Source organism: Schistocerca serialis, chromosome 1, assembly GCF_023864345.2.
Source record: "Schistocerca serialis cubense isolate TAMUIC-IGC-003099 chromosome 1, iqSchSeri2.2, whole genome shotgun sequence".
In the NCBI taxonomy this organism is placed as follows: Eukaryota; Metazoa; Arthropoda; class Insecta; order Orthoptera; family Acrididae; genus Schistocerca; species Schistocerca serialis.
The window spans coordinates 1,216,573,580-1,216,599,342 of NC_064638.1; the positions used below are offsets into that span (position 1 = coordinate 1,216,573,580).

Consider the following 25,763-nt stretch of genomic DNA (forward strand, 5'->3'; position numbering starts at 1 on the left):
AGACGGTTGGCCGCCTGGCGAGGAGATAGAGTTTTGACTGTGGGGAGAGTGAGAGAGAGAGAGTCGCGAGTTAGCTTAGATTGGAGGCGGTTGTGCTGGATGTGACTTTTTGCTTGATGTCTAAGATGAAGTCTTGGGATGATTTCCACGTTATGGTGCAGTGTTAATGGTATCTGGTAGTGACCAGAAACTGTTTATGAAAACTTTAGAGTGTTGTGATAATTCGTTCCGACGAAAATCGCGAGTGAACTTTGAATTATATAGCGTGGCGGTACTGAGTATATTCTTACTGAGTATTTTATGACGACCATAAACTTTTACTAAAGACAACCACTGAATATCGTGTGCAGAAGTAATTGGCCGATCATTGACTGTGTTACAAGTAATTGGTTTCGGAATTTGGGAAGGTAAAAGTTCTGGCTGTCTCAGGTATGGTGATAACTGTGAGCAGAAACTTTAGTAATTTTCGTAAATGTGGGCTGATGATCTTCCTTAATGGCAATAAAGAGCTATTGAAGGTTTAAATTTGAACTTCATGTTTAAAGTACGGGTGACATCCGCTTTCCGAATCATTTCTTTAAAGTACATAGAAAATTTTCAGCAAATTTTACTTATAGCAGCTTCCGGCGTGTAGCTATGAGGTTACAGTTCCCTCAACACTGCTTCTCTGTGATCACGTAATTAGCTGCAGTCAGGAGTTTACGTGCGAAGATCTACCGCTGTAAAGAGGTAGGTGAAGAAAAATTATAAAAGAAATTGCATTGCAGCAGTAACGTATAATCCGTCGCAATTAGTGCATCACACGCACGCACGTAAAAATCCGTTGCAAGACCCCAATGCCATTATACTTTCTTCACTTGGCGTAGCCAGAAGATAATTTAATCTGTCTCTCCCTATCAAAAATCATTGGCGGAAGTTGGAATCGAACCCAGACTATGAGCATATGAATCTATCAGCAATCCAACAGACCACCAAAGCCTCTTCTCTGTCACTGGTTTTTTTATTGTAACGCCGTTGCGCCACACTGGATGAGAATTCTGACACGCAGGCTCCCTGTAGTGGTTTGCATCAAGTTCAGTACATTCATTTCCTTGGTTGACCGAATCACCATGAACTAGCTGTCTCGGCTACCCAGTGCATACATTCGAATCTATTTTGTAACCAACGAAATAAAATCACGTAACTGCCGTCTACACAGAACTGCCAACAGTGTAGGATACAGAAATTTAAATAGGGAGTGTTCCTTTCCACTTGAGCTACTCTGTTCTAACTGTTTCTTCAAAACGTCGTGGAGTGCAAGGGAAAAGCTGTAACTGTCTGTCTCTCAGAAGTCTACATCTGGCCAGATGCAGTGTCTCACAACACTGTGGAATGCGGAAGTTCTGGAGGAATTGTTCTTGACTTTTGGAGGTGCTGTGTCTACTGTTCAGCTAATAGTGTAACGGTAAGTGTACTGCACCCTAGACAAAACGTTCACATACATTTACTGGTGCATTTTTCAAAACGCAGTTCTCCTGTCTGAGGAAGTTATCAATCTAATGGAACTTTGAATATAATTCCCTTCACTTCTCAACCCAAAATAGTCTTATGTGGAAAAAGGGCAACTACTGTGACATTTTGTTCTTTTCAGGTTTAATAGATGGCCAGGCAGCACATGCACCTCGAAGCTTTTGTATTATGTATGGGGAGAGCGCATCGTGCCAAAATACGTCAGAAAAGTATTTTCTATATTAGCTGTCGTGTGGGATGGCATCTTATTCTTCTTCAAACCTTGTTTGACAGCTTTAACTCAGAACAAGAATTCTACATGCATGTAATCAGTAAACTGCATGTACATTATCAGACTGTTATAGGTAACATTAGACAATTCGCACATATCGTTGATGATTAATTTCTCACTCATGTTTACTATTGTTTAAACAAGACTAAAAGAAACCCTATGAAAATTGTGCACTGTATTATAAGAAATGAAATAAAACTACCCACGATAACCTTACGACCAAAGCCTGTTTTAATAAAGCTGAGTATCTGTACACAAACGTGCCTCTATCGAACCAAATTAGTAAAATAGTACTCACTTAGATTTCGATTGGGTCTGTGTTTAATTGGTATGCTGAGTCATACTCAAGAGGTATGCAAATGTAGCATTTCATAAATAAGATTATGTATTTCTAGAAACCCAAAATTTGCTTGTCAGCAACGGAAAGAGGCATCGCCTGTTGTATGGCAATGTAAGTTTTTCACCATTGCACTATGAGCCGAAAGTATATTCTTGCATTTTCCTTATCGATGTTTTATCTGACTGCTTATAGCTCTTTCACAGAAGGGATAAAAACGTCACAGTCAGTGAGACTGTAACCGCGAACCAAAACAGACGCATTTCTACAGGTCAATATGTTACCACAGAGCTAGCAAAAAACGTAAGTTTCTGGGAATCCTAATACGAGGCCAATACTGACTAGAACTCGTAAATCACTATTTAAAGGACACGATTAGTTGCAATTTCCACGTGCAGCGACTTTCCTGGGCTGACAACCGCAAATTTACAATCTTTTGTTAAATCTCAATAACTCAGTTTATTCAATGGAAATGGTAGGTAAAATCAAGTGAACTTTGAGGCTTAATTCCGTAAACACCAGGAAGTAACTCGTCGATCACAGAGTTGCCAAACATACCTTGCCTTTTTGCCAAATCTCAGTTACAGAACCAGCAGGAAGAAGGCGAACTTTTATATTCCTACAGAGGGCTGGGAAGTGACTATAGCTGGCATCTGAAAGACACGGCTGGCACAGCCTGGAATACGTAATGCGTCTGATTCGCATTTCTGTAACTAGGTTTAGGGTCTGGAGTGTAGTTACTAATAATACTCAGAATTGACTGTAAACTAAGCATCATAAATCAGTAACCCTTCTGGTTGTTTTTACATTCCTTTCGTAAGTGTACTCAAAACTAAGAAATTCATTCATGGATGTTTTCCTGCATGGCTGATAGTAGTGCACAACAAACAAATAAAAATAAAAATCAATGTTTGTGTGTGTGTGTGAGAGAGAGAGAAAGAGAGAGACAGAGAGAGAGAGAGAGAGAGAGACAGAAATATAAAAAAGAATGAGATAGAGAGTTAATAATTGTTGTGTGGAAATTGCATCATTGTATGTAAAGAAATCTTTCATCAAACTGACACATTCCATATCATTACGAAGTGTCGTATTCATGATCTATGGAATAAATATTAATCGAATCAAATCTAATCTAATCATATTGCTGACTAGCAATGAAGAGTCATGAATTAGGGAAATTTTCGCCAATATCAGTAACCAAATCCAAACTTGAAAATAATAGACAACAGTTTTTGTAATAAACCGGAACTCCTATCAAGACCCTTTCGTCTCTGTCAACTAACAACGAAAGATGTCTGATATACCCCCATTCAGAAGTAACAAAGTGTGCATGCATTTAAAGATGAAGCTCATGATGTGAAGTTCTGCGATGGAGATACGAATCCAACACGTAATCGGATTGTTAACTAAGTAAAATCAAATGCTATGTATCGGTTTTTCTTACTAGCTGCTAGGTGTTTAAATCTAAAATAAGGATACAAATTTTTGTGCCTCAGCGACAATCGGACAGCACACCTACCGTCCTTCTTTATCATCCACGAATATAGCTTAAGTATGAATCGGTTACTCACCAACAGTAAGACGTGTGCGTGTTTGAGCAGGAAAACGACACCTATCGCGAATATTGGCAAAACACGAACCGGCTTTAAAAATTAATATTAATTTTCACTAGCATGGCGGTGTGCACGTGATAGGGCTTGAAATGAAATTATGAATATTTTTGTACTGGATGAGTATCGGACCCCACATACTTACCTCTGGAGGAGACCTAGAGAAGATTGCAGTCTTGGGAAAAAGGAACGAAATGACTGAACTATACTGTTCCTAGAGATTCAGATCCTCGAGAGAGGAGATACGAATTCAAATCATAGTCCAGCACCAGATTATTCAACGTCTGTAGTTAAATCAAGTACAAGTAAAATAAGATCTAGCATGAGAACACCTATCTGCTGGTGGATAATAATTTTGATTTTTAATGTTTTTCATTCGTTGTCAATACTAACGATATCTTTTTGACTCTCAGTGAGACACAGAACTATCTGAGAGATCACTGTAAAGTTCAAGGATGTTATTCGGAGCTGCTGGTGGAGGAAAATTCCGTAGCTGACGTCTCTTTGTGTGTAGTCAAAAACGGTATGTGTGGGTTTCGATTACCAGTCAGCACTGATCTCTTCGTCATATTATTCCTAGTTCAAACATGCTCACATGTCGCTGCTGGTGTAACAAATCCACATTTAACGTTCGTTTTCTCTAGAATATAACAGCGATAGGTGCTGGATTGGAGTCCTGAAGAGGAAAAAATTAATGTCTCGTCTCGTCATTTCAGTTAAAACATCTTGCTACTGCCGAGAAAATCCGATACGTCACAGTTGATTGTGCTTCGATAACAATCCGATTAGGTTCTGGGTTCGAATCCCTGTCCAACACAAAGCTTTGCCTCACGGCATTTCAAGTAAGTTACTAGTGAAGAAGCAATATTTAACATCTCTCGTAGTTCGTTAACAGGGACAATAGATGCTGGATAGGAATTCGCATCCGTTAAAAATGTTTACGTTATGTAATTTAAAGTTGATGTTTCCTAACTGATACTGTCTAAAATCGAGGTACATCACTCTCTGTATGCCTAGTCAGGAATAACTGTTAGTTTCCGTCAGTCACGAAATCTTTGCTTAGTCTGCATGACGTGGGTTTGAATCCATATGCAGAACGAGACGGTTCGTCGTGTCATTTGAAGTTCACACATATCCTCAACTAGCAACTCGTGAAAAACTTAAATTTTTTATGTCATTTTGTGTTAAATAATAAGTACGGTATGTTACTTTGAAGAGGAAATCGTGAATACGACGAACTTACTACTACCTATACAATTTAAAGTACTAACAGAGAGCAGCATTACCACTGCGCAGATAAGGGAAAGAAATTTTATTACGTCATGGACATCATTCTTTAAGCACAGGGACTATTATTTTCAAACTGATCAGGTTTTGTTTTATTAAGAAGGCCAATTTCAAATAAATAATGCTGCATCAAATTTAGTTTCCTTGTTGCGTGAATTCATGCAGTTTTGGTTTGGTTTAAAGTTATAGACAATTTACATTCTCGCAGTCAGAGAAGTTCCATACAGGACAAAGTGGATAAGCGACGAGATAACATACACGCGTACATGCCATTCCCATTCGAACAGTTGATTTTCAAATTACTGTCAGTTATATAATTTCAATCATATTTCAAATCTACATGTTTCAATCAGACCATCGACAATTTGTGTTGCAGTTGAGTTGTCTGAGTACCATTTTTAAGCTACTTACGTTGCTATACTTGACGTTACGGGTTAGCTTCTTCACGTTTATACACATCACATACTATCAGTCTCCTATAAGAAAACACACACAAATTTCATTGCTTTACTGTAGTACATAGGGTGAGACATAAACAAACAAGTATTATCACTAAACGTTGTAAAAACACGATGTTGTATTTCATAACGTCTAAGAGGTTTCCCGCCAATACACGTCTAAACTATGACGAGAGATACTAGATGTACCTCATATTATTAAATTCCTAGGGTTACAGTTTGTTAATAGATTCAGCTAGGAGGATCACATCAAGAATTGCTGAAGTGCCCATTTGCGGTGCGATTCTTGTCAGACAGAGCTGATATAAAAATAAAAAGCATAATTCGCATACTTTCACCCTGTAGTGTCATCCGGGATCAGTTTTTTATGTCACTGCACAAGCCAAGGTAAAGTTTTCTGAGTCCAGTAAAGTGTAATATGAATTATATTTTATGTTAGCTCAAGAATGTACTGCAGACGCATGTTTGGGACTGTGAAGGCAACACTGATGAATATTAATGGAATTTTTGTATTTTATGAAGTTGCCAAGACCGTTAATAGTTATAGTTCATTACTGATAACATGATGTAACATCTTTAACATTTTATTTTTTGTTTTTTTATTTTTTGGTACCAAAGATGTGATGATTCTGAGATGACTGCTAAGCAGAAGTCAATAAAGAGGTCTTAAACAGGCCAAGTGGTGTGTGTTCTTGGTGATTTAAAATTAGACTAAATATCGTCATGCAACATCTTTTGGGAACTGTCGCTAATATTGCGTTACAGCAGTTATATTTGGTGATCCCGACGTGATAATAAGAAGATATGACGACAAACGGGGGCGTTTCCGAAGATCACCTGGAAGCAAACAAGGTTAGCATCAAAATTCCGCCTTTTTGGAGTGACTATCCGAAATTTGGTTCTATCAAGTAGAAGCTCAGTTCAGCATTTGCAAAATTGTCACAGGAGAAACTAAATTTAACCACCTAGTGTCACAATTAGAGCCAAAATACATCGACAATATTTGGGACATTATTTGCGGCACAGATGCGAATAAATATTCGTTGGCTAAGGAACGTCTACTGAATATTTTCAAAGAAAGTGAAGATAAGCATATTAAGAGATTAGTCACTGGAACTGATTTGGGAGACCAAAAACCTAGTCAGATATTACGCAAAATGCAAGCTTTGGCAGGTGTAGATGTGTCAGAAAAAGTCCTAAAGACACTTCGGCTAGAAAAACTTCCGGACTGTATAAGGAACATTTTAACTGTCAATGACGAGGGACTCGAAAAGGTGGCTATAATGGCTGATAGAATAAAAGAAATAAATCCCCGTAACGAATTGTTCGTCACAAAAATTGGTGCTTGTAGCAAACAGGATGTTTCGATAACAATGAGTGACTTGTGACAAGAATTTCGGGGCTAGAGCAACAAATGGCCGCGCTGTCAACTGGTTATCGAGGCAGGTCTCGTAACAGAAGCTGTGAGAGTCAATGTAAAAGAAGTCGTAGTAAGTCTCGAAATAAATACAACCCCAAGGTCAAGTACTGTTATTACCACTTTCGCTTTGGGCAGAACTGCAAGCCTGAAAAATGCACACCTCCCTGTAGCTGGACTAAAAAGGGAAACGCGACCCAGCAGCTGAATTAGCGGCAAGTTCTGCTGCCCAAGTCCATTGCCGCAAAACCCGCTTATTTGTAACCGCCAAAAAACGGGATTGCAATTTTTAGTCGACAGTGGGACGGATGTTTATGTAATTCCCACTCACGCAAATGTTAATGGTGATTCACCATATAAATTGTATGCTGCAAATGGTACCGAAATTCCTACATACGGAATCGAACTTCGTACTATTGATCTGGGACTGCGACGTCAATTTCAATGGCCATTTATAGTTGCGAAGATCAATAAAGCTATATTGCGTGCCGATTTTTTGAATAAATTTCAATCATTAGTAGATGTCCATAATAAAAGAAAAATAGATGATTTAACCAAGTTCAATGTCAACCTCAGAGGAAAATGTCCTGAGCACCACGAGCCAAAACACAAAATTTACAGATCTACTGTTACAGTATCCAGATATAGCTAAACCTAATTTGGTACCTAGCGAAATTAAATATGATGTCAAACACTATATTACCACTGAAGGCCCGTCTGTGTTTTCTAGGGCCAGACAATTAGACCCAAAGCGCATGGCGATGGCAAAACAAGAATTTAAATTCATGTTAAACAATGGCATCATTAGACCATCTAAATACGCATAGGCAAGTCCTCTACATATTGTACCTAAGAAGGATGGCTCAATACGTCCCTGTGGAAATTATAGACAGTTAAATGAAAGAACAATTCGAGGCCGTTATCCTGTACCTATAATAGAAGGTTTCCATTGTATTCTTCAAGACAAAAACATATTTTCTAAAATCGATCTCTTTAAGGCCTATTATCAGATACCTATTGTCGAAGAAGATAAGCACAAAACAGCTGTAATCGCACCATTCGGTCTGTATGAATTTAATGTCATGAGCTTTGGCCTGCGGAATGCATTTTCAACATTCCAGCGATTCATTAATGAAGTTATGTTTAGGCTAGATTTTGTGTTTCCTTATCTTGATGACATTTTAATCGCCTCATCCAGTATTGAAGAACACCGAACACACCTGAAACTAGTCCTGGAGCGATTGTCTAATTATGGACTTCGAATCAACATATCAAAATCAACCTTTGGAGTAAATGAAGTTGAATTCCTGGAGTACTGGGTAACATCAGAGGGTTCCTGTCCACTACCTGAGAATGTCCAAGCAATTTTAGAGTATAAGTTACCTGAAAAACTGTATGAGCTCCGCAGATTTCTTGGCATTGTCAACTACTACTGTCGCTACCTTAAAGATGCGGAAGAGACTGAAGTTGTTTTGCATGACTATCTTAAGGTAGCAAGAAAGAAGGATAATAGACAAATTCAGTGGACTGAAGAAGCAAAGAAAATGTTTGAGAAATCTAAACAAGATATAGCAAATGCTACATTATTGGTTTTTCCTAACTCAGAGTTACCCCTAGCATTATGTACAGACACATCAGATATTGCTTCTGTTCTGTGCTCTAGCAACTGGAAAATGGAAATTGGAGACCAGTTGCATTCTTTTCGCAGAAACTGAGTAAATCACAGAAGGGTTACAGTACCTATGACTGAGAATTACTGGGAATTTATCTCTCTGTAAAAACGTTTAAGCATTTACTGGAAGGAAGGGACTTCATAATCTTCACTGATCATAAACCTCTCACATTTGCTTTCAAGCAAAACAATGATAAGGCATCTCCTCGACAGATGAGATAGTTGCAGCACATTTCACCATTTTCGACCGATATTCGTCATGTCAGTGGCCATGACAATATTGCTGCAGATGCCCTATCCAGAGTTGATGAAGTGGTAATACTGGACTATGATGAAATTGCCAAAAACCAGCAGCAAGATCAAGAACTACAGAAACTCTGAACAGGGAACGACTCCTTAAACTTCAAGTCATATCAACTTCCATCAGGGAAAACATTGTGGTGTGAAACATCCACTGCAAATATCAGACCTTATATTCTTCAACCTTTTCGTCATTAAATATTTCTCCATTTTCATGATTTAGCTCATCCTTGCATAAAGACAACAGTGAAACTGTTGAGTAGCAGAGCCATTTGGTCGAACATCAAAAGTGATGTCCAACAGTGGACTAAATCCTGTGTCAGTTGTCAGAAAGCCAAGGTCACTTGCCACACATAATCATCGCTAGAGAAGTTTGAAGAACCTGATGAACGTTTCAGTGTTGTACACATGGACCTAATCGGACCATTTTCTCCTTCTAATGGCATGACTTATTGTTTAACTTGTATTGACCGTTTCACGTCTTGGATGGAAGTCATACCACTCGAAGATATTTCAGCTGAAAAAGTGGCAACAGCCTACTACCAGCACTGGATTGCAAGATTTGGTGTACCATCACAGGTAATCACTGACCAAGGAACACAGTTTAGATCACAGTTGTTCAATAATTTACTCATAGTATGTGGAATGAAAATTCGGCACACGAGGCCATATAATCCTCAATGCAATGGTAAAATTGAGCGACTATATAGCACTCTGAAGTCTGCACTCAAGGCCCATAACAGTTCTAATCGGACAGAAATTCTGCCTAACGTTCTATTGGGGTTGCACACTGCAGTGCGAGAAACATCGAACCATTCCATTGCACAGATGGTATATGGAAGAACTATAAGACTTCCTGGTGAATTTTTTGAAGAGACCACTACAAAGATTGACCTTGATTCATTTGCGTCTAATTTGCAAAAGCAAATGCTTCATCTGAAACCTAGTAGGCCTGCACAAAGCAAAGCAAGATCAGTATTTGTTCCAAAAGATCTGCAAACCTGTTCCCATGTCTTCCTGAGATGTGACAGGGTTAGAAAACCATTAGAACCTACATATGATGGTCCCCTACCTGTCATTTCAAGACATGAAAAATATTAAAAGGAAGTGCAAACACATAAATGTGTCAGTGGACAGACTTAAAACAGCCTATCTCCTGCAAGAAGAATGGGAATCAGAGAAGGAACTTCCAAACTTTTCCAAGGACACTGAACCACAACATCCCACAGAGGAACCATCTCCAAATATCAGAGTATCGAAGTCAGGACGGATTATAAGGCTCCCACCTCGATTCTTAGAGCAGTTGTCTCTGCGGAGAATTAATCAAATATCATACGAGACATTGTAAAAAGTTTTTGTAATTGTTTTGTATCATATGTTTTGTCATTCAAATATGTTTTTCATTGTTTTATGTTAATGTTATGCTGATTTTTTAAAGAAAATTCATTAATCACCATGTATTAATTCGTAACCATGTTACTGGTGGGGGAGTAGTGCAAAGGCAACAGTGATGCATCTAAATGGAATTTTTATATTTTATGAAGTTGCCAAGACCGTTAATAGTTATAGTTCATTACTGATAGCATTATGTAATATCTTTAAAATTTTTTTTGTTTATTCATTGGTAGCAAAGATGTGATGATTCTGAGATGGCTGATAAGCTGAAGTCAATAAAGAAGTCTTAAACAGGCAAAGTGGTGTGTGTTCTTGGTGATTTAAAAATTAGACTAAATATCGTCAAGCAACATCTTTTGGGAACTGCCGCTGATATTACATTACAGCACTTATAGGACCCTGAAATACTAATTATAGCTTCCGAATATATTAATTCCTTAATCAAATTTCTCAATAAAAATATCTCTTTTAGAAATCAACCCTTCATTTCATGCAAATGAGTACTAGAAATATGAATAATTTTCATAGAAATTTAAAGTCACTTACTTTGATGGAGTAAGGTGGCCACTATTTAGGAACACAGATTTTCAATAACTTACCAGCTCCGATAAATTTTTTTTACTACTGATGAAGTCTATTGTAAGGAGGCCTAAAACATTTATTGGTGACCAAGTCCTTCTACTCAAGCGATTAATTTCTTAGCACAAGTGACAGGCGCGTTATTGTTGTTGTTGTCATGATCTCCAGAAGGAAGACTGGTTCGACGCAAATCACCATGCGACCGTATCCTGTTCTGGCTGCTTCATCTCTGAGCAATTGCTTCAAACTCCTCCTCCTGAATCTGCTAAATGTATTCATTTCTTGGTCTCCCTCTACGAGACTCCCCATGCTTGCCCACAATAGTAAACTGGTGATCTCTTGGTGTCTCAGAAAGTCTCCTACCAATAGATCCCTTATTCTAGCCAGGAGGTGCTACAAATTTCTTTTCTCAGCAGTTCTGTTCAGTACCTCCTCATTCATTACGTAATTTACCCGTCTAATCTTCAGCAATATTATATAGTACCATAATTCAAAACCTCTTCTCTTTTTTTTCACGTCTCACGTCCATACATGGCCACACTGCACGCAAATCCATCCAGAATAGACTTTCTGACATTTAATTCTGTACACGATGTTAATAAATTTCTCTTCTTCAAAAATGCATTTCGTGGCATTGCCCAACTGCACTTTATATCCTCTCTAATTCTGCCATTATCATTTAGTTTGCTGCCCAAGTAGCAAAACTCATCTCCTACTTTAAGTGTCTCATTTCTAATCTAATTCATTCAGCATCACTTGATTTAATTCAACTACATCCAGTCATTCTCCTTTCTATTTTGTTGATATTCACCTTAAATGTTCCTTTCAAGACACTGCCCGTTCCATTAAACTGCTCTTCCAAGACCTTCACTGTCTCTGATTGAATTTCAATGTCATCGGCAAACATCGAAGTTTTTATTTCTTCTGCCTGGGTTTTAGCTTGTATTCCAAATTTTTGTTTTGTTTCCTTCACTGCTTGCTGAATGTACAGATTGAGCAACATCACGGACCCGCTACAACCCTGTCTCACTTCCTTCTGAATAACTGCTTCCCTTTCATGCTCTTCATCTCTTATAACCGCCATTTGGTTACTGTACAACTAGTAAAAATCATTTTGCTCCCTGAATTTAGCCCTGCTACCCTCAAAATTTCAGAGAGTATTTCAGTCAACATTGTCAAAAGCTTCCCCTAAATCTACAAATGCTATAAATGTAGGTTCACCTATCCCTCACCCATCTTCTTTGAGAAGTTGTGGGATCAGTATTGCCTCACACATTCGTGAAGTTCTCCAGAATCCAAACTAATCTCTCCTGAGTTCGACTTCTACTAGTTATGCAATTCTTCTGTAAATAAATCGTGTTCATAATTTGCAACCATGACATATTAAACTGATAGTTCGGTAAATCTGTCAACACCGGTTTTCTTTGGAATTTGAGTTGTTTTATTCTTCTTGAAGACTCAGGGTATTTTCCTGTCTCATACACTTTGCTCACCAGATGGAAGAGTTTTCTTATGGCTGGTTTTTCCGAGTTTATTAGTAGTTCTAACAGAATGTTATCAACTATTTTAGTATTGTTTGGACTTAGATCTTTCAGTGCTTTGTCAAATCATTCACGCAGTATCTTATCTCCCATCTCATCTTCATCTACATCGTCTTCGAATTCTATAATATTGCCTTCAGGGACAACTTCCTTGTATTGTCCCTCTACACACACTTGCCAGGTTTGAGCTTTCCCTTTTTGCTTATGACTGGTTTTTCGTCTGAGCTCTTGATATTCATACTGGTGGTTCTCTTCTCTCCAAAGGACTATTTACTTTTCTTATAGGCAATGTCACCTATCCCATACTGATGTAGACTTCTAAATCCTTACATTTGTCCTCGAGCCATTCCTGCTTAGTTATTTTGCACTGCTTGTGAACCTCATGTTTTAGACATTTGTGTTCCCTTTCGGTTGCTTAACTTACTGCATTTGTATATTTTCTCCTTTCATTGACTTAATTCAGTATCTCTTATGTACCCCCCTGACTTCCACAAGCTCTCACTTTTTTACCTACCTGATCTTCTGCTATTTCCTCCCTTAGAGCTACTCATTCTTTTTCTGTTGTATTCCTTTCCTTTGTTCTTGTCACTCGTTCCCCAATGCTTCCTGTGAAATTCTCAACCACTTCATCTAGTTTATCCAGGTCCCATCTCCATAAATTCATACGTTTTTCCAATTTCTTCAATTTCAGTCTACAGTTTATAGCCAATAAATTGTGCTCAGAGTCCACATCTGTCCTTGGCAATCTCTTACAGTTCAAAATCTAGTCCCGCAATCACTGTCTCACCATTATATAATCAATCTGAAACATTCCAGTGTCTCCACATGTCCTCCACCTATACAAACTTCTTTCATAACTCTTAAACCAAAAATTCTACCAGGTGGATGGCTCTTTCATTCCTTTCTCCCAGTCCATATTCAATTACAATCATTCTTCTCTTTTTTGGGCTACTATCAAATTCCAGTCCCCAATGGTTATTAAATTTTCATTTCCCTTAACTATCTGAATAACTTATTTTATCTCATCATGTATGTCCTCAATCTCCTCATCATCTGCGGAGCTGGTTGGGTGAAAAAGTTGTACTATTGTGGTGGGTATGGTTTTCGTGTCTGTCTTGGCTACAATATCATTCACAATGCTGTTCATTGTGACTTATCTGTGTTCCATTTTCTTAATCATCATGAAACCGACGCCTGCATTGCCCCTATTTGATTTTGTGTTTATAACCCTGTATTCTCCTTATCAAAAGTCCTGTTCCTCATGCCACTGAACTTCATTAACTCCTAATGTATCTGACATTAACCCACCATTTTCCCATTTGAAATTTCCTGATCTACCAGCCCAATCCATAGATCGCAAGTTTAGTTTCTCCTGATGACACCCTCCTGAGTAGCCCCTGACCAGAGGTCGGAGTGGGGGACTATTACACCTATGGATTATTTTACCCAACAGGGTGACATCATCATTTAACCATACAGTAGAGCTGCTTCTCCTCGGGAAATAAAACAGCTGTATTTTCCCCTTGCTTTCTGCCATTTGAAGTACCAACATAGCAAAGCTGTTTTGGTTTATGCTACAAGGCCAGATCAGTCAATCAGCATAACAGACGTCCCTGCAGCAACTGAAAAGGTTACTGTTTATCATCAGGAACCAAGCGTTTGCTGGGCCACTCAACAGATACCCCTCAGTTGTGGTTGCTTCTACAGTGTGGCTATTTGTATTGCTGATGTATGCCAGCCTCCGCAACGATGGCATGGCCCATAGTTCATGGATAGGAACTGATGTGAATGTGTTGCTTATAAAATCAGATCTGACTTCTGTACAAATACACTACAGAAAGCAAGTGTTATAAAAGTGATTTTTCTGTTTGATGATGCATGATGCCTAAGAATTATCATAAGCACCTGGGCGTACTGAATATTTATGGGCTTTGTGACGAGTTTTTTGTTTTAGGTTAAACTAAATATGTTCAGGACTGTTTGACTTATTCTACATTTATGAGGACCACTATCTTGGGATTTGTGGATAGTATATTGGCATATCTGTTTTTATTTTATACATAATTATTGTATTTTCTTGTGTACTGTGATTATCTACGTCCTGGATTCATTGGAACCAAAAGTACATTTAATCTAATAGGAACCAAAAGTACATTTAATCTATTCTAATCTACAGCTCCAGGGAAAACTGTGACTTTTGGTGTCATGAACCATAGCCGCTTGTCTTCTAGATGGAAAGAAATCAGAAATATCATTAACGACAGGATTCAACGGATATTTAACAAAATCAGTGCATACATCCAGGACAAAGGGGTGAAACATCGTACTGATAAATGGTTTCATGTTGCCAAATTCTTTGTAAATTTGATTCGATTTTGTAATCACCGAATATATTGACATACACTCTCAACGTGTAAAGTTTTATTTCCTTTCCACCTTCCTTTATCAATGCTTCATTTTTTAAACGGGGAGTGTGTATTATTATCCTTCACCATGTGTCAGGCAGTATGGTCTGCTCTACGTATAAATCTACTTTCTATATTATTTGTTCAATGTTCTGCAAATACCATTTAGCTTAGTACTGTGATCGTTAAGTACATGTTTTGATAAGCTACATTTCAGCATCCAATAAAACTAAGATCATAAAATCTAAATCTACACTGCGACATACTTACACAATGTGATTGACAAGCACACTAACAAAAAAATTCTAGCATATAACAATAACTTTCAACTCGTCAATCAACGTAATATTGTTATATATTTTGAATCTGTACCTGCCTTGTTCGACAAATGACAGAGCTCTACATTTAAGGCAAAAGTAAAGGAAAATTATCTGCAACCTATATGAAACTGTTACATCTTTTTGGTTTTTAGTGTGCAATTGACATATATGAAGTTTCATCAGCATTTGCCACATCATGATATCACTTGAAAGTTTGATTGGTGTGTCTTTTCTAGGTGGGGAAGTAGCCTACAACCCTACAACTTTATTCACAATATTATAATTGCAAAAGTATGGTAACTTAGCTGCGCTGCTAGTAACAAAAATGCCTCATAACAAAGTATTCTCAGTTAAAAAAATATCTTTATTGATGATACCTAATATAAATAAATGGAACATGTTTAGTTCAAAACAAAATCATCATTCAGTTGGCAAATTACAAATAGTATTTATAGTTATCTCCATGATAGACACAACTGAAATTGTAACTGAGGAATATTGCGATTTATTTTGTTTCTGAAATTTTCGAACACGTCTTGGTAAAACAGTTCCATATTTGGGGCTGAATAATATATAAGCTGTTTTTTGTATGTTTCTAACTAGTTTTCGGCTTAAGGGCCATCTTCAGCAAACAACTGAGTAGCGTCCACAAGAGACACTAATTGTTATATAAGAAAATACAAGACACTGGGGAAATGTAAACGACACTTTACACAATGGACAATATTAAACGCAATAAATAGTTAAAATACATAATATTACAGTATTAGAAGGTATATGGCTAGAATGCTAAAGTTTATGAGGGCACACCTGCTGCTAGTCAGTTGTTTTCTGCAAATGGGCCAGTAAGCCAAAAAATAGTTAGAAATAAACAAAAGTCATTAGAACAAAAATGCTTTACTCGTTACTCAGTCTTGAATATTGTTCATCTTTGAAGTCAGGTACACAGTATCGATGAATGATTGCAGGTGCTGTTTAGCTCTTGATTTTAGATTATTTATGTACTGTTGCACAGTTTCACAGTTAGGAAATTTTCATTTGCCATTTGTCAGCTGTTTGGTCACGTAAATATTTTAGTACTGACGCGCTATGTACAACATATGCAACAGCACATTACGGCAGTAACTGTCATCACAGGATTCTGAAAGCCAATCAGTCAATGAATGGTACTTGAAAACGTCTTAATGCAGAAATTGAGAATTAATGCATAAATGAACTAAGATTCAACAGTTCAAATCGACATGAAGACGTTTGTGAGGGAGGACGGCGGGAGACGTTAATATCTCCGTTGTTCACCAGCGTTCTTGCCGAGATGGGTGCACCAGTTCCCATCAGATCACCTAAGTGTTTGGCCAACACTTGGCAGGGTGACCATCGGTGTACGCTGCATGCTCTTGACGACTTTCTCTTCGGCCTTATGACAGAAGGGGCAGCATGGGTGACCGGCCGAAGTCCCTTATCGCCAATCTTGCTGCCACTATTCTGGATTCAATTACAAAACTCTCTGCAGTGTCTTATAAAGCAACAACTTGAGAAACTGTTGCTGCTGACCCGTGTGTCAGATGGGGACATTACGTTTCGCGACATTAAGGTTGGCGACCCCCTTGGTGTTCTTCGACAGGCTACATACTGGCAACAGGTTTCAAACTCTTCCTTCTCTCATCATCTCCAACAGGAACATGAGACTGCATTATACATACACCCCTTACAGTCACCACACATAACAGATACATTTGCAAAGCACATAGCTCTCAAACTTCCCACAGGAAAATTGTCTGTGGGTGCTAAGGATTGGAAAAACTTGTCCAATTAGAAAACTGAACCTTCTCATCGGTGTTTCCCAGCTACTTATGCCATAATACTTTTACTTTTACTAACTTTTACTACAATACCAGTGAGGTCTAGTGAAAAATGAAACAGACTTCTTTATGTTTCAGTTTTCTGTCACTGACCTATTTCGCGTAGTATTATGCTTACTGATGCTTGTGTTCTTGAGCTAGAGTCCTCCATGCTCGCATCACTATAAAGCTTGGCTTCAGAGAGACCGTGCTGTAAGGTGTTGCCACTTAGAGACTCCTGAAGGTAGTAGGCGCCTTTTATATGTAAGCTGGTGGCAAAGGTGGCATGGCCGATGTACAAAATACGAGGGCGGATGGGCAAAGAGATCCATTACTATTCTTTTACGCTACTGGTGGAAAATCACCAGAAACAGTAACAATCATTACCTGTGAGTAACCATCCTGAACGAGCTGAAGGAGAATGACTACATAAAATAATGTTTAGGGAAGCAGGTGCCACTCTCAGATTCAGTGGAACAACCGTAAGGAAATGTAATTCATCCACAAAATACCCTACTTGTTATTGGTCTGAAGCTTTTTATCGATGAAGATTAACGGAAGGGACAGAAGCTGACAAAGAGCGCATCGTCTAGCAAACGTGAGAGTGTCACGGAGATGCAAACTACGTTGGTTCTCGCTACAAGAGGGGTCTTTTGTATGATGCAGAACATTGTAAATGAAATTACTAGAGCTTGCGCTCAAGGAAAAGTTGGGCAACATGTTATTTCCTCCCATGTACATCTCTGGAAATGACGAAAGAAATCTCAGAAATTAGAACTCATTCATCGACAGATGAATCTTCCCATGCACAGTTCGCGAATGCAGCAGAGAAGTGACAAAACGGTGGTGGCATCAGTGGTATCGTCGTCCAAACACTGTAATGTGGCTTGCAGAGTACGGGTGTTGATGTGCTGTAGCTCACGCCTGGACTGCAGTGCGACTGCCCTGTTCATTGGCGTCAGTGGTCCCCGCCTCACCCTCTTCTGCGCCTGCGGCGGTTACTGCAGGGGTGGCCAGGGCCGAGCGCAGACGGCGCCACATGACGGCCTGCTGCTTGGGCTGCTGCGGCCACTCAAGGTAGGTGCGGGTGTCCATCAGGTAGCGCAGGTGGCGCGGCAGACACGCCCGGTCCAGCCGCGTCAGCTCCAGCAGCACAAGGTGCGACACCTTGACAGATGCCAACTCCAGCTCCCAGCGGCACCACTGCGACCAAAACGGTTTCATTCCGTAACTACAGTAATGTCTGTGATGATACATCTCAGGCCAGTTACACTACTGGCCACTAAAATTGCTACACCACGAATATGACGAGCTACAGACGCGAAATTTAACCGACAGGAAGAAAATGCTGTGATATGTAAATGATTAGCTTTTCAGAGCATTCACACAAGGTTGGCGCCAGTGGCCTCACCCACAACGTGCTGACATGAGGAAAGTTTCCAACCGATTTGTCATACACAGACAGCAGTTGACCGGCGTTGCCTGGTGAAACGTTGTTGTGATGCCTCGTGTAAGGAGGAGAAATGCGTACCATCACGTTTCCGACTTTGATAAAGGTCGATTGTAGCCCATCACGAGTGCGGTTTATCGTATCGCTACATTGCTGCTCACGTTGGTCGAGATCCAATGACTGTTAGCAGAATATTGAATCGGTGGGTTCAGGAGGGTAAAACGGAACGCCGTGCTGGATCCCAACGGCCCCATATTACTAGCAGCCGAGATGACAGGCATCTTATCCGCACGGCTGTAACGGATCGCGCAGCCACGTCTCGACCCCTGAGTCAACAGATGGAGACGTTTGCATGACAACAACTATCTGCACGAACAGTTAGATGACGTTTGCAGCAGCATGGACTATCAGCTCGGAGACCATGGCTGCGGTTACCCTTGACGCTGCATCACAGACAGGAGGGCCTGCGATGGTGTACTCAACGACTAACCTGGGTGCACGAATAGCAAAACGTCATTTTTTCGGATGAATCCAGGTTCTGTTTACAGCGTCATGATGGTCGCACCGCGTTTGGCGACATCGCGGTGAACGCACGTTGGAAGCGTATATTCGTCATCGCCATAATGGCGTATCACCCGCTGTGATGGTACGGGGTGCCACTGATTACACGTTTCGGTCACCTCTTGTTTGCATTGACGGCACTCTGAACAGTGGACGTTACATTTCACACGTGTTACGACCCGTGACTCTACCCTTCATTCGATCCCTGCGAAACCCTACATTTCAGCAGGATAATGCACGACCACATGTTGCAGGTCCTTTACGGGCCCTTCTGTATACAGAAAACGTTCGACTGCTGCCCTGGCCAGCACATTCTCCAGATCTGTCACCAACTGAAAACGTCTGGTCAATGGTGGCCAAGCAACCGTCACAATACGTCAGTCACTACTCTTGATGAACTGTTGTATCGTGTTGAAGCTGCGTGGGCAAATGTAACTGTACTCGCCATCCAAGCTCTGTTTGACCCAATGCCCAGGCGTATCAAGGCCGTTATTACGGCCAGAGGTGGTTATTCTGGGTACTGATTTCTCAGGATCTATGCACCCAAATTACGTGAAAATGTAATCATATGTCAGTTCTAGTATAATATATTTGTCCAATGAATACCCGTTTATCATTGCATTTCTTCCTGGTGTAGCAATTTTAATGGAAAGTAATGTATTTACTCCCTTGCAAAGAGGCTCACAATGCATTCGAAATGAAAACAAAAAAGCTATTGGGGGAACATGGACGTTAACATGATTCGGGTGTTGCTCTACTCTCGAAAGTGTACCACACCACTACAGTGTTCTGGGAAGGGACGCAGCTCAGTTCAGTTTTGCTGTGAATGAGAAAATAATTTTGAAATTCCTTGACAAATGGCTCCGTCTCTTGCTACCTGTCAAGTCTCCATCACAGGATCCTGATTTGTTCAGACGGCCACTGCACTGATGACGTCTCTCTTTTTGGCGGGGCCTGGTGCAAGTTCAGACGGAAAAGACTCTCTCTTTCCTGCGGAGTGACGGCAGCCAGCTATTCTCCCTTGGTGCTCGCTGGGACGACCCGTAAGATCCCACTAAGTAAGGCAGGCTGTAATTGCTTACAGGAGGATGGGAGAGTCCCGAAATCGCTCAAGGAACCTGCGGGTATGGATGCTATTCTTCATCCTTGCCCAAATCTTCTGACACATTATGTAAACGTTTTTGAGAAGTTGGATGGGTCTCTGTTGTACCCGATTCTGTCAGATATGAGTTCATATGGAACCATAACAGATCCTTTAATAAGGTTATGGAAATCCTAGACCAAGAAGAAAATGCATTTCAACAACCGATGACAGATTCTCTCTGCAGATAACATAACGCTAACAGCCACTTCGTCGATGAGACTTCTTTCCTTCATTTTGGCTAGAGCTCCAATACTCTGGAACTAGCCAGGTGGTGTGAAATTAGAGGCATGACAAAGCTGAGCACATGTTGCCAAGGGACAGATACGACCTCCAGCAGGAATGTCATGGACTAGTGCAGAGCTAACGTTTCTTTTTCTTTTTCAGCGTTAGTTTCGCAATGAACTGGGATCCGCCCTACCCATCTTCACTTGGTTTGGATTTGTGTTTCGTCAGGATGGAGACCCACCGTCTTGAGGTCTATATGAAGGGAGTCTACTGAATGTTGTCCCGGTCTCCAAGCCCTCCGTTCACCATCGGCTTCTAGTGAGAACCTACATTTTTCTATTGTCCGTGAATCTTATTAATAGTGTGGACAGACATTCCAAGACACACAAATAGTCCTGCATGTGGACTTTTCAATTTGATACAAAATTTCCGTGGGCAATGCTGAATCAAAGGCAATTGAAAGTAAAAATGTTAAGCAGCGATCGCGACCCAATTTAGAAAACTTTTGGGGTAGTCCTTTAGAAGTATTGCAGGACAGGAAGCCTGTCTGTGTGAAATAGAACATTTTATACCCAACACAGAAGTATCAAAGGGATGCTGTTGTTCTGACAGATTCCGGTATGTTGTTAGGAGCGACTGAAATGCTTAAATGGTGGGAGCAGGTGCAGCAGCAACCTAATACTAGAAGGTCAAAGTGCCGTAGCAAGCAGGCACTGGTCAGTCTGTGCATGGAACATCAGCCAAGTCGACTAATGTGGGTACCTACTATTCACACTTACCAGCACTTACTGCAGACAGCACAGTATGCAAAACTCAATGCACTGCTTTCTAAATGTCAATAACAATTATTAACATTAGTAATGGGCAGAGTAATTCCTATTAGGCTAGTAACAAAATATTTTATGTTAGCTTAATATTTAATAAGACCATATTCATTTAAAGTATGCAGTGTTTTTATGTCATTTTCATAAGAGTGTGAGTACGATTTATTCTATAACAATTTTCATTTAATGTTGGTCAATAAGAGAAGTAAAAATACATTAAAAATGCACAAGACTGGGAATAAGTGGCATGGTAGATAAGTGGTGACAGCTACAACCAACAGGAACCAAGCTGGAAGATATAGTGGGGGGAAACTGTTGCACACTGGATTTGGGTGTTGAGACCGACGTGACATATAATGAACATTGGGCACCCATTCGTCCATCCATATTTGGGTTTTTCCGTGACTTCCTTAAATCGATCCAAGAAAATGCAGCAAAATATCCTTTGAAAGGGCATGGCCGCTTTTCTTCTCCGTCCTTTTCTAATTGGAGCTTGTGCTTCACTTGTAACGAACTTTTTGTCGACGAGACTTTAAACACTGGAGTATGGAGCTCTATCTCAAGAAAACTAATTTGTAATCCTTGAAGGTCTTTGAATTTGAATGGCAAATGACCGCGTATCGGAAGTGTCGGGACTTTATTTATTTTGCAAGTCCATTTCGAGAAAGGACTTGCGGTTTGGCTTAATTTTTATGGACAATAATGGGCGACTGATCGAGCAGCGAAGGTGGTGGATTTCTTGCAACAAGAGGATATTGGGCGAATGAACTGGCCTGCCCGTTCTCGCAACTTAAATTGCTGCAAGCACATGTGGGATGACTTGGGGAGACATATTACATCATTCCACATGTGCAAACTATCGTCCAGCAGTTGTCAACCGCCGGCCGGTGTGGCCGTGCGGTTCTAGGCGCTTCAGTCTGGAACCACGAGACCGCCACGGTCGCAGGTTCGAATCCTGCCTCGGGCATGGATGTGTGTGATATCCTTAGGTTAATTAGGTTTAAGTAGTTCTAAGTTCTAGGGGACTGATGACCTCTGATGTTAAGTCCCATAGTGCTCAGAACCATTTGAACCATTTTTAGTTGTCAACCGTGCTGATGGAGGAATCGAACGCCCTACCAGAAGAACTCCTTACCTACCTTGTGACAAGCATGGGAGCACATGGCAGAGTACGCACTATGTCCATGGTGGTTACACTCTCTATTAAGAACAGCGTCCCACCTTGTTTTAATGTCCATGGGATCAAAAAAATAGTGGTGATTGCGGTACAGTTGCAAACCAGTTCCATTTTATCGTAACTCGGTGGTGGGTAGCAAGCATCGTGATAACTTTTATGTTCCGCAAGTTGAAAACATATCATTATAATTGTTCATTTCCTGCTCTGACATAGACAAGATGAGCTTCTGGAATTAGGTCTTTCTTTTCTAGATATTAAAGCCAAGTGACGACACAATTTTGGACGCGCAACAGGGACTTAGTTAGAAAGTAAACTGTATGAAATATGAGGCAATGTGGAAATGAAGTGTAGGAGCTGGGGTATTAAATGGGGCTCATACTGTAAAGGACGATACGTAACTAAGTACCAAGCAAATCAGAGTGATATCAAAGGAAACGAAAAATATGAAAGAGCACATGTTCACAGGAGTCTGTTTTGGGCTCTTTCATTTTAGAGGCAACCTATTTCAAGTTTTTTAAGGTCAACAATATGTATTTTGCAGCTGTCTGACAGGTATTTAACTAGCCAGCATTGTTATACATTGATTCTGGTACGTTTGTAAATACTTTGCATCGCGATTGCATCTGGAACATTGTCTTTGATGGGCGGTTGGCTTTCAGCCAGTTACAGGTCTTGGCTGTAGACTTCGCCATGTGCTTCTAGTTTCAAGAGGAAATAAACCATTAAACAATATAGGGGACTAGAGTGAACAGTTCATGGAGTAAGAAGACATGTTTTGTACCAGAACCACATTAGAAGCAACATGCTGTTCTGATGAATCATTTTCGTTCGATGTAGATTCATGATACTGAATAGCTTGTACAGTGCACCAAATTACCGGTAAGACCGTTCCAAGTCAATTTGTTGTGTTAAGTTCTATGCAATCGTTCGCTGTGGGACAGGTCTATCTTTTAGCGCGTAATTTGTAAGTCTAATTCATTCTGTCTTTTGTTTAATTCTTCCATGCTAAGTATTATGAGAAAGAGAAGATCAGTTCGGATTTCACAATATGCCTCCAACGCCGTAAACTAATAAAGTTCAATACAATCTGTGGGTGTTGAAGATATTTCTAGTGTCTATACGTGTTCGCTCAAATACCCTGTGCATAGAGCGCAACAACCTTGTAGGACTAATGTCTGGCAAGTGATACCAGGGCAAGAATTTGTTTTATTTATGTAAGTGAGATCTTGGATTTCCATAGGGCGATGTACTTGAGGTCAGTATTTTGGAAGTGGAAGAAGACATAGATGAAGATGAAATGCTACGGCGTGAAGAGTTTGACAGAGCACTGAAAGACGTAAGTCGAAACAAGGCACCGGGAGTAGGCAAGCAAGGGTTTACAGGTAACCAATTTGTCGAACTGTCAGTTTAAAAATTCACAGCTGCAAAATACTAACACGAATTCTTTACAGATTAATGGAAAAACTGATAGAAACAGACCTCGAGGAAGATCAGTGTGGATTCTATAGAAATGTTGAACACGTGGGGCAGTGCTGACCCTACGACTTACCTTAGAAGATAGATTAAGGAAAGGCAAACTTACATTTATAGCATTTGTAGACTCAGAGAAACCTTTTGACAATATTGACCGGAATACTGTCTTTGATATTTCTACATCTGCATCCACATCTACATCCATACTCCGCAAGCCACCTGACGGTGTGTGGCGGAGGGTACCTTGAGTACCTCTATTGGTTCTCCCTTCTATTCCAGTCTCGCATTGTTTGTGGAAAGAAAGATTGTCGGTATGCCTCAGTGTAGGCTCTAATCTCTCTGATTTTATCCTCATGGTCTCTTCGCGAGATACACATAGGAGGAAGCAACATACTGCTTGACTCCTCGGTGAAGGTATGTTATCGAAACTTCAACAAAAGCCTGTAGCGAGCTAGTGAACGTCTCTCTTGCAGAGTGTTCCACTGGAGTTTATCTATCATCTTCGTAACGCTTTCGCGATTACTAAATGATCCTGTAACGAAGCCCGCTGCTCTCCGTTGGATCTTCTCTATCTCTTCAATCAACCCTATCTGGTACGGATCCCACACTGGTGAGCAGTGCTCAAGCAGTGGGCAAACAAGTGTACTCTAACCTACTTCCTTTGTTTTCGGACTGCATTTCCTTAGGATTCTTCCAATGAATCTCAATCTGGATCTGCTTTACCGACGATTAATTTTATATGGGCATTCCATTGTAAATCACTCCTAATGCCTACTCACAGGTAACTTATGGAATTAACTGCTTACAGTTGCTGACCTGCTATATTGTAGCTAAACGAAAACTATATTTCTTTCTATGTATTCGCAGCACATTACACTTGCCTACATTGAAATGCAATTGCCATTCCCTGGACCATCCATCAATTCGTTACAGATTCTCCTGCATTTCAGTACAATTTTCCATTGTTACAACTTCTCCATATACTACAGCATCATCCGCAAAAAGCCTCAGTGATCCGAAAGGTCATTTGTATATATTGTGCATAGCAATGGTCCTAAGACACTCCCCTGCGGTACACCTGAAATCACTCTTACGTCGGAAGACTTCTCTCTATTTAGAATGACATGAAGCGTTCTGTTATCTACGAGCTCTTCAATCCAATCACACAATTAGTCAGATAGTCCATATGCTCTCACTTTGTTCATTAAACGTCTGTGGGGAACTGTATCAAACACATTGCGGAAATCAAGAAACACAGCATCTACCTGGGAACCCGTGTCTATGGCCCTCTGAGTCTCGTGGACCAATAGCGCGAGCTGGGTTTCACACGATGGCCTTTTTCGAAACCCATGCTGACTCCTACAGAGTAAATTTCTAGTCTCCAGAAAAGTCATTATATTCGAACATAATACGTGTCACAAAATTATACAACTGATCGACGTTAAAGATATAGGTCTAGAGTTCTGGACATCTGTTCGACGTCCCTTCTTGAAAACGGGGATGACCTGTGCCCTTTTCGAATCTTTTGGAACGCTACGCTCTTCTAGAGACCTGCGGTACATTGTTGTAAGAAGGGGGGGGGGGGGGCAAGTTCCTTCGCGTAATGTAAAATCGAACTGGTATCCCATCAGGTCCAGCGGCCTTTCCTCTTTTGAGCAATTTTAACTGTTTTTCTATCCCTCTGTCATCTATTTCGATATCTACCATTTTTTCGCCTGTGCGACAGTCTAGAGAAGGGACTACAGTGCAGTATTCCTTTGTGAAACAGCTTTGGTAAAAGACATTTAGTATTTCGGCCTTTAGTCTGTCATCCTCTGTTTCAGTACCATTTTGGTCACAGAGCGTATGGACGTTTTGTTTTGATACAAAATGTCCAGACACTCTGTGACCAAAATGGTACTGAAACAGATGATGACAGACTCCATCATCCGTTTCAGTAACATTTTGGTCACAGAGCGTATGGACATTTT

The 25,763-nt window shown here is 40.2% G+C and overlaps 1 protein-coding gene across 4 annotated transcripts in view; it reads right to left on the minus strand.

The window, feature by feature from the left end:
• Positions 1-25,763, minus strand: part of LOC126419026 (toll-like receptor 2) — a 171,171-nt gene that overhangs the window by 35,654 nt on the left and 109,754 nt on the right. For 2 of the 4 annotated variants that reach the window (XM_050086089.1, XM_050086105.1), the window contains one exon: positions 15,469-18,142. The exons of 1 other annotated variant lie outside the window; for it this stretch is intronic. In XM_050086089.1, the coding sequence (XP_049942046.1) occupies positions 17,858-18,142 (285 nt within the window). In that variant the 3' untranslated portion in view covers positions 15,469-17,857. Of the gene's footprint in view, positions 1-15,468; positions 18,143-25,763 lie in introns of those variants that run through there. One more of the 4 variants, XM_050086114.1, reaches the window with a different exon arrangement.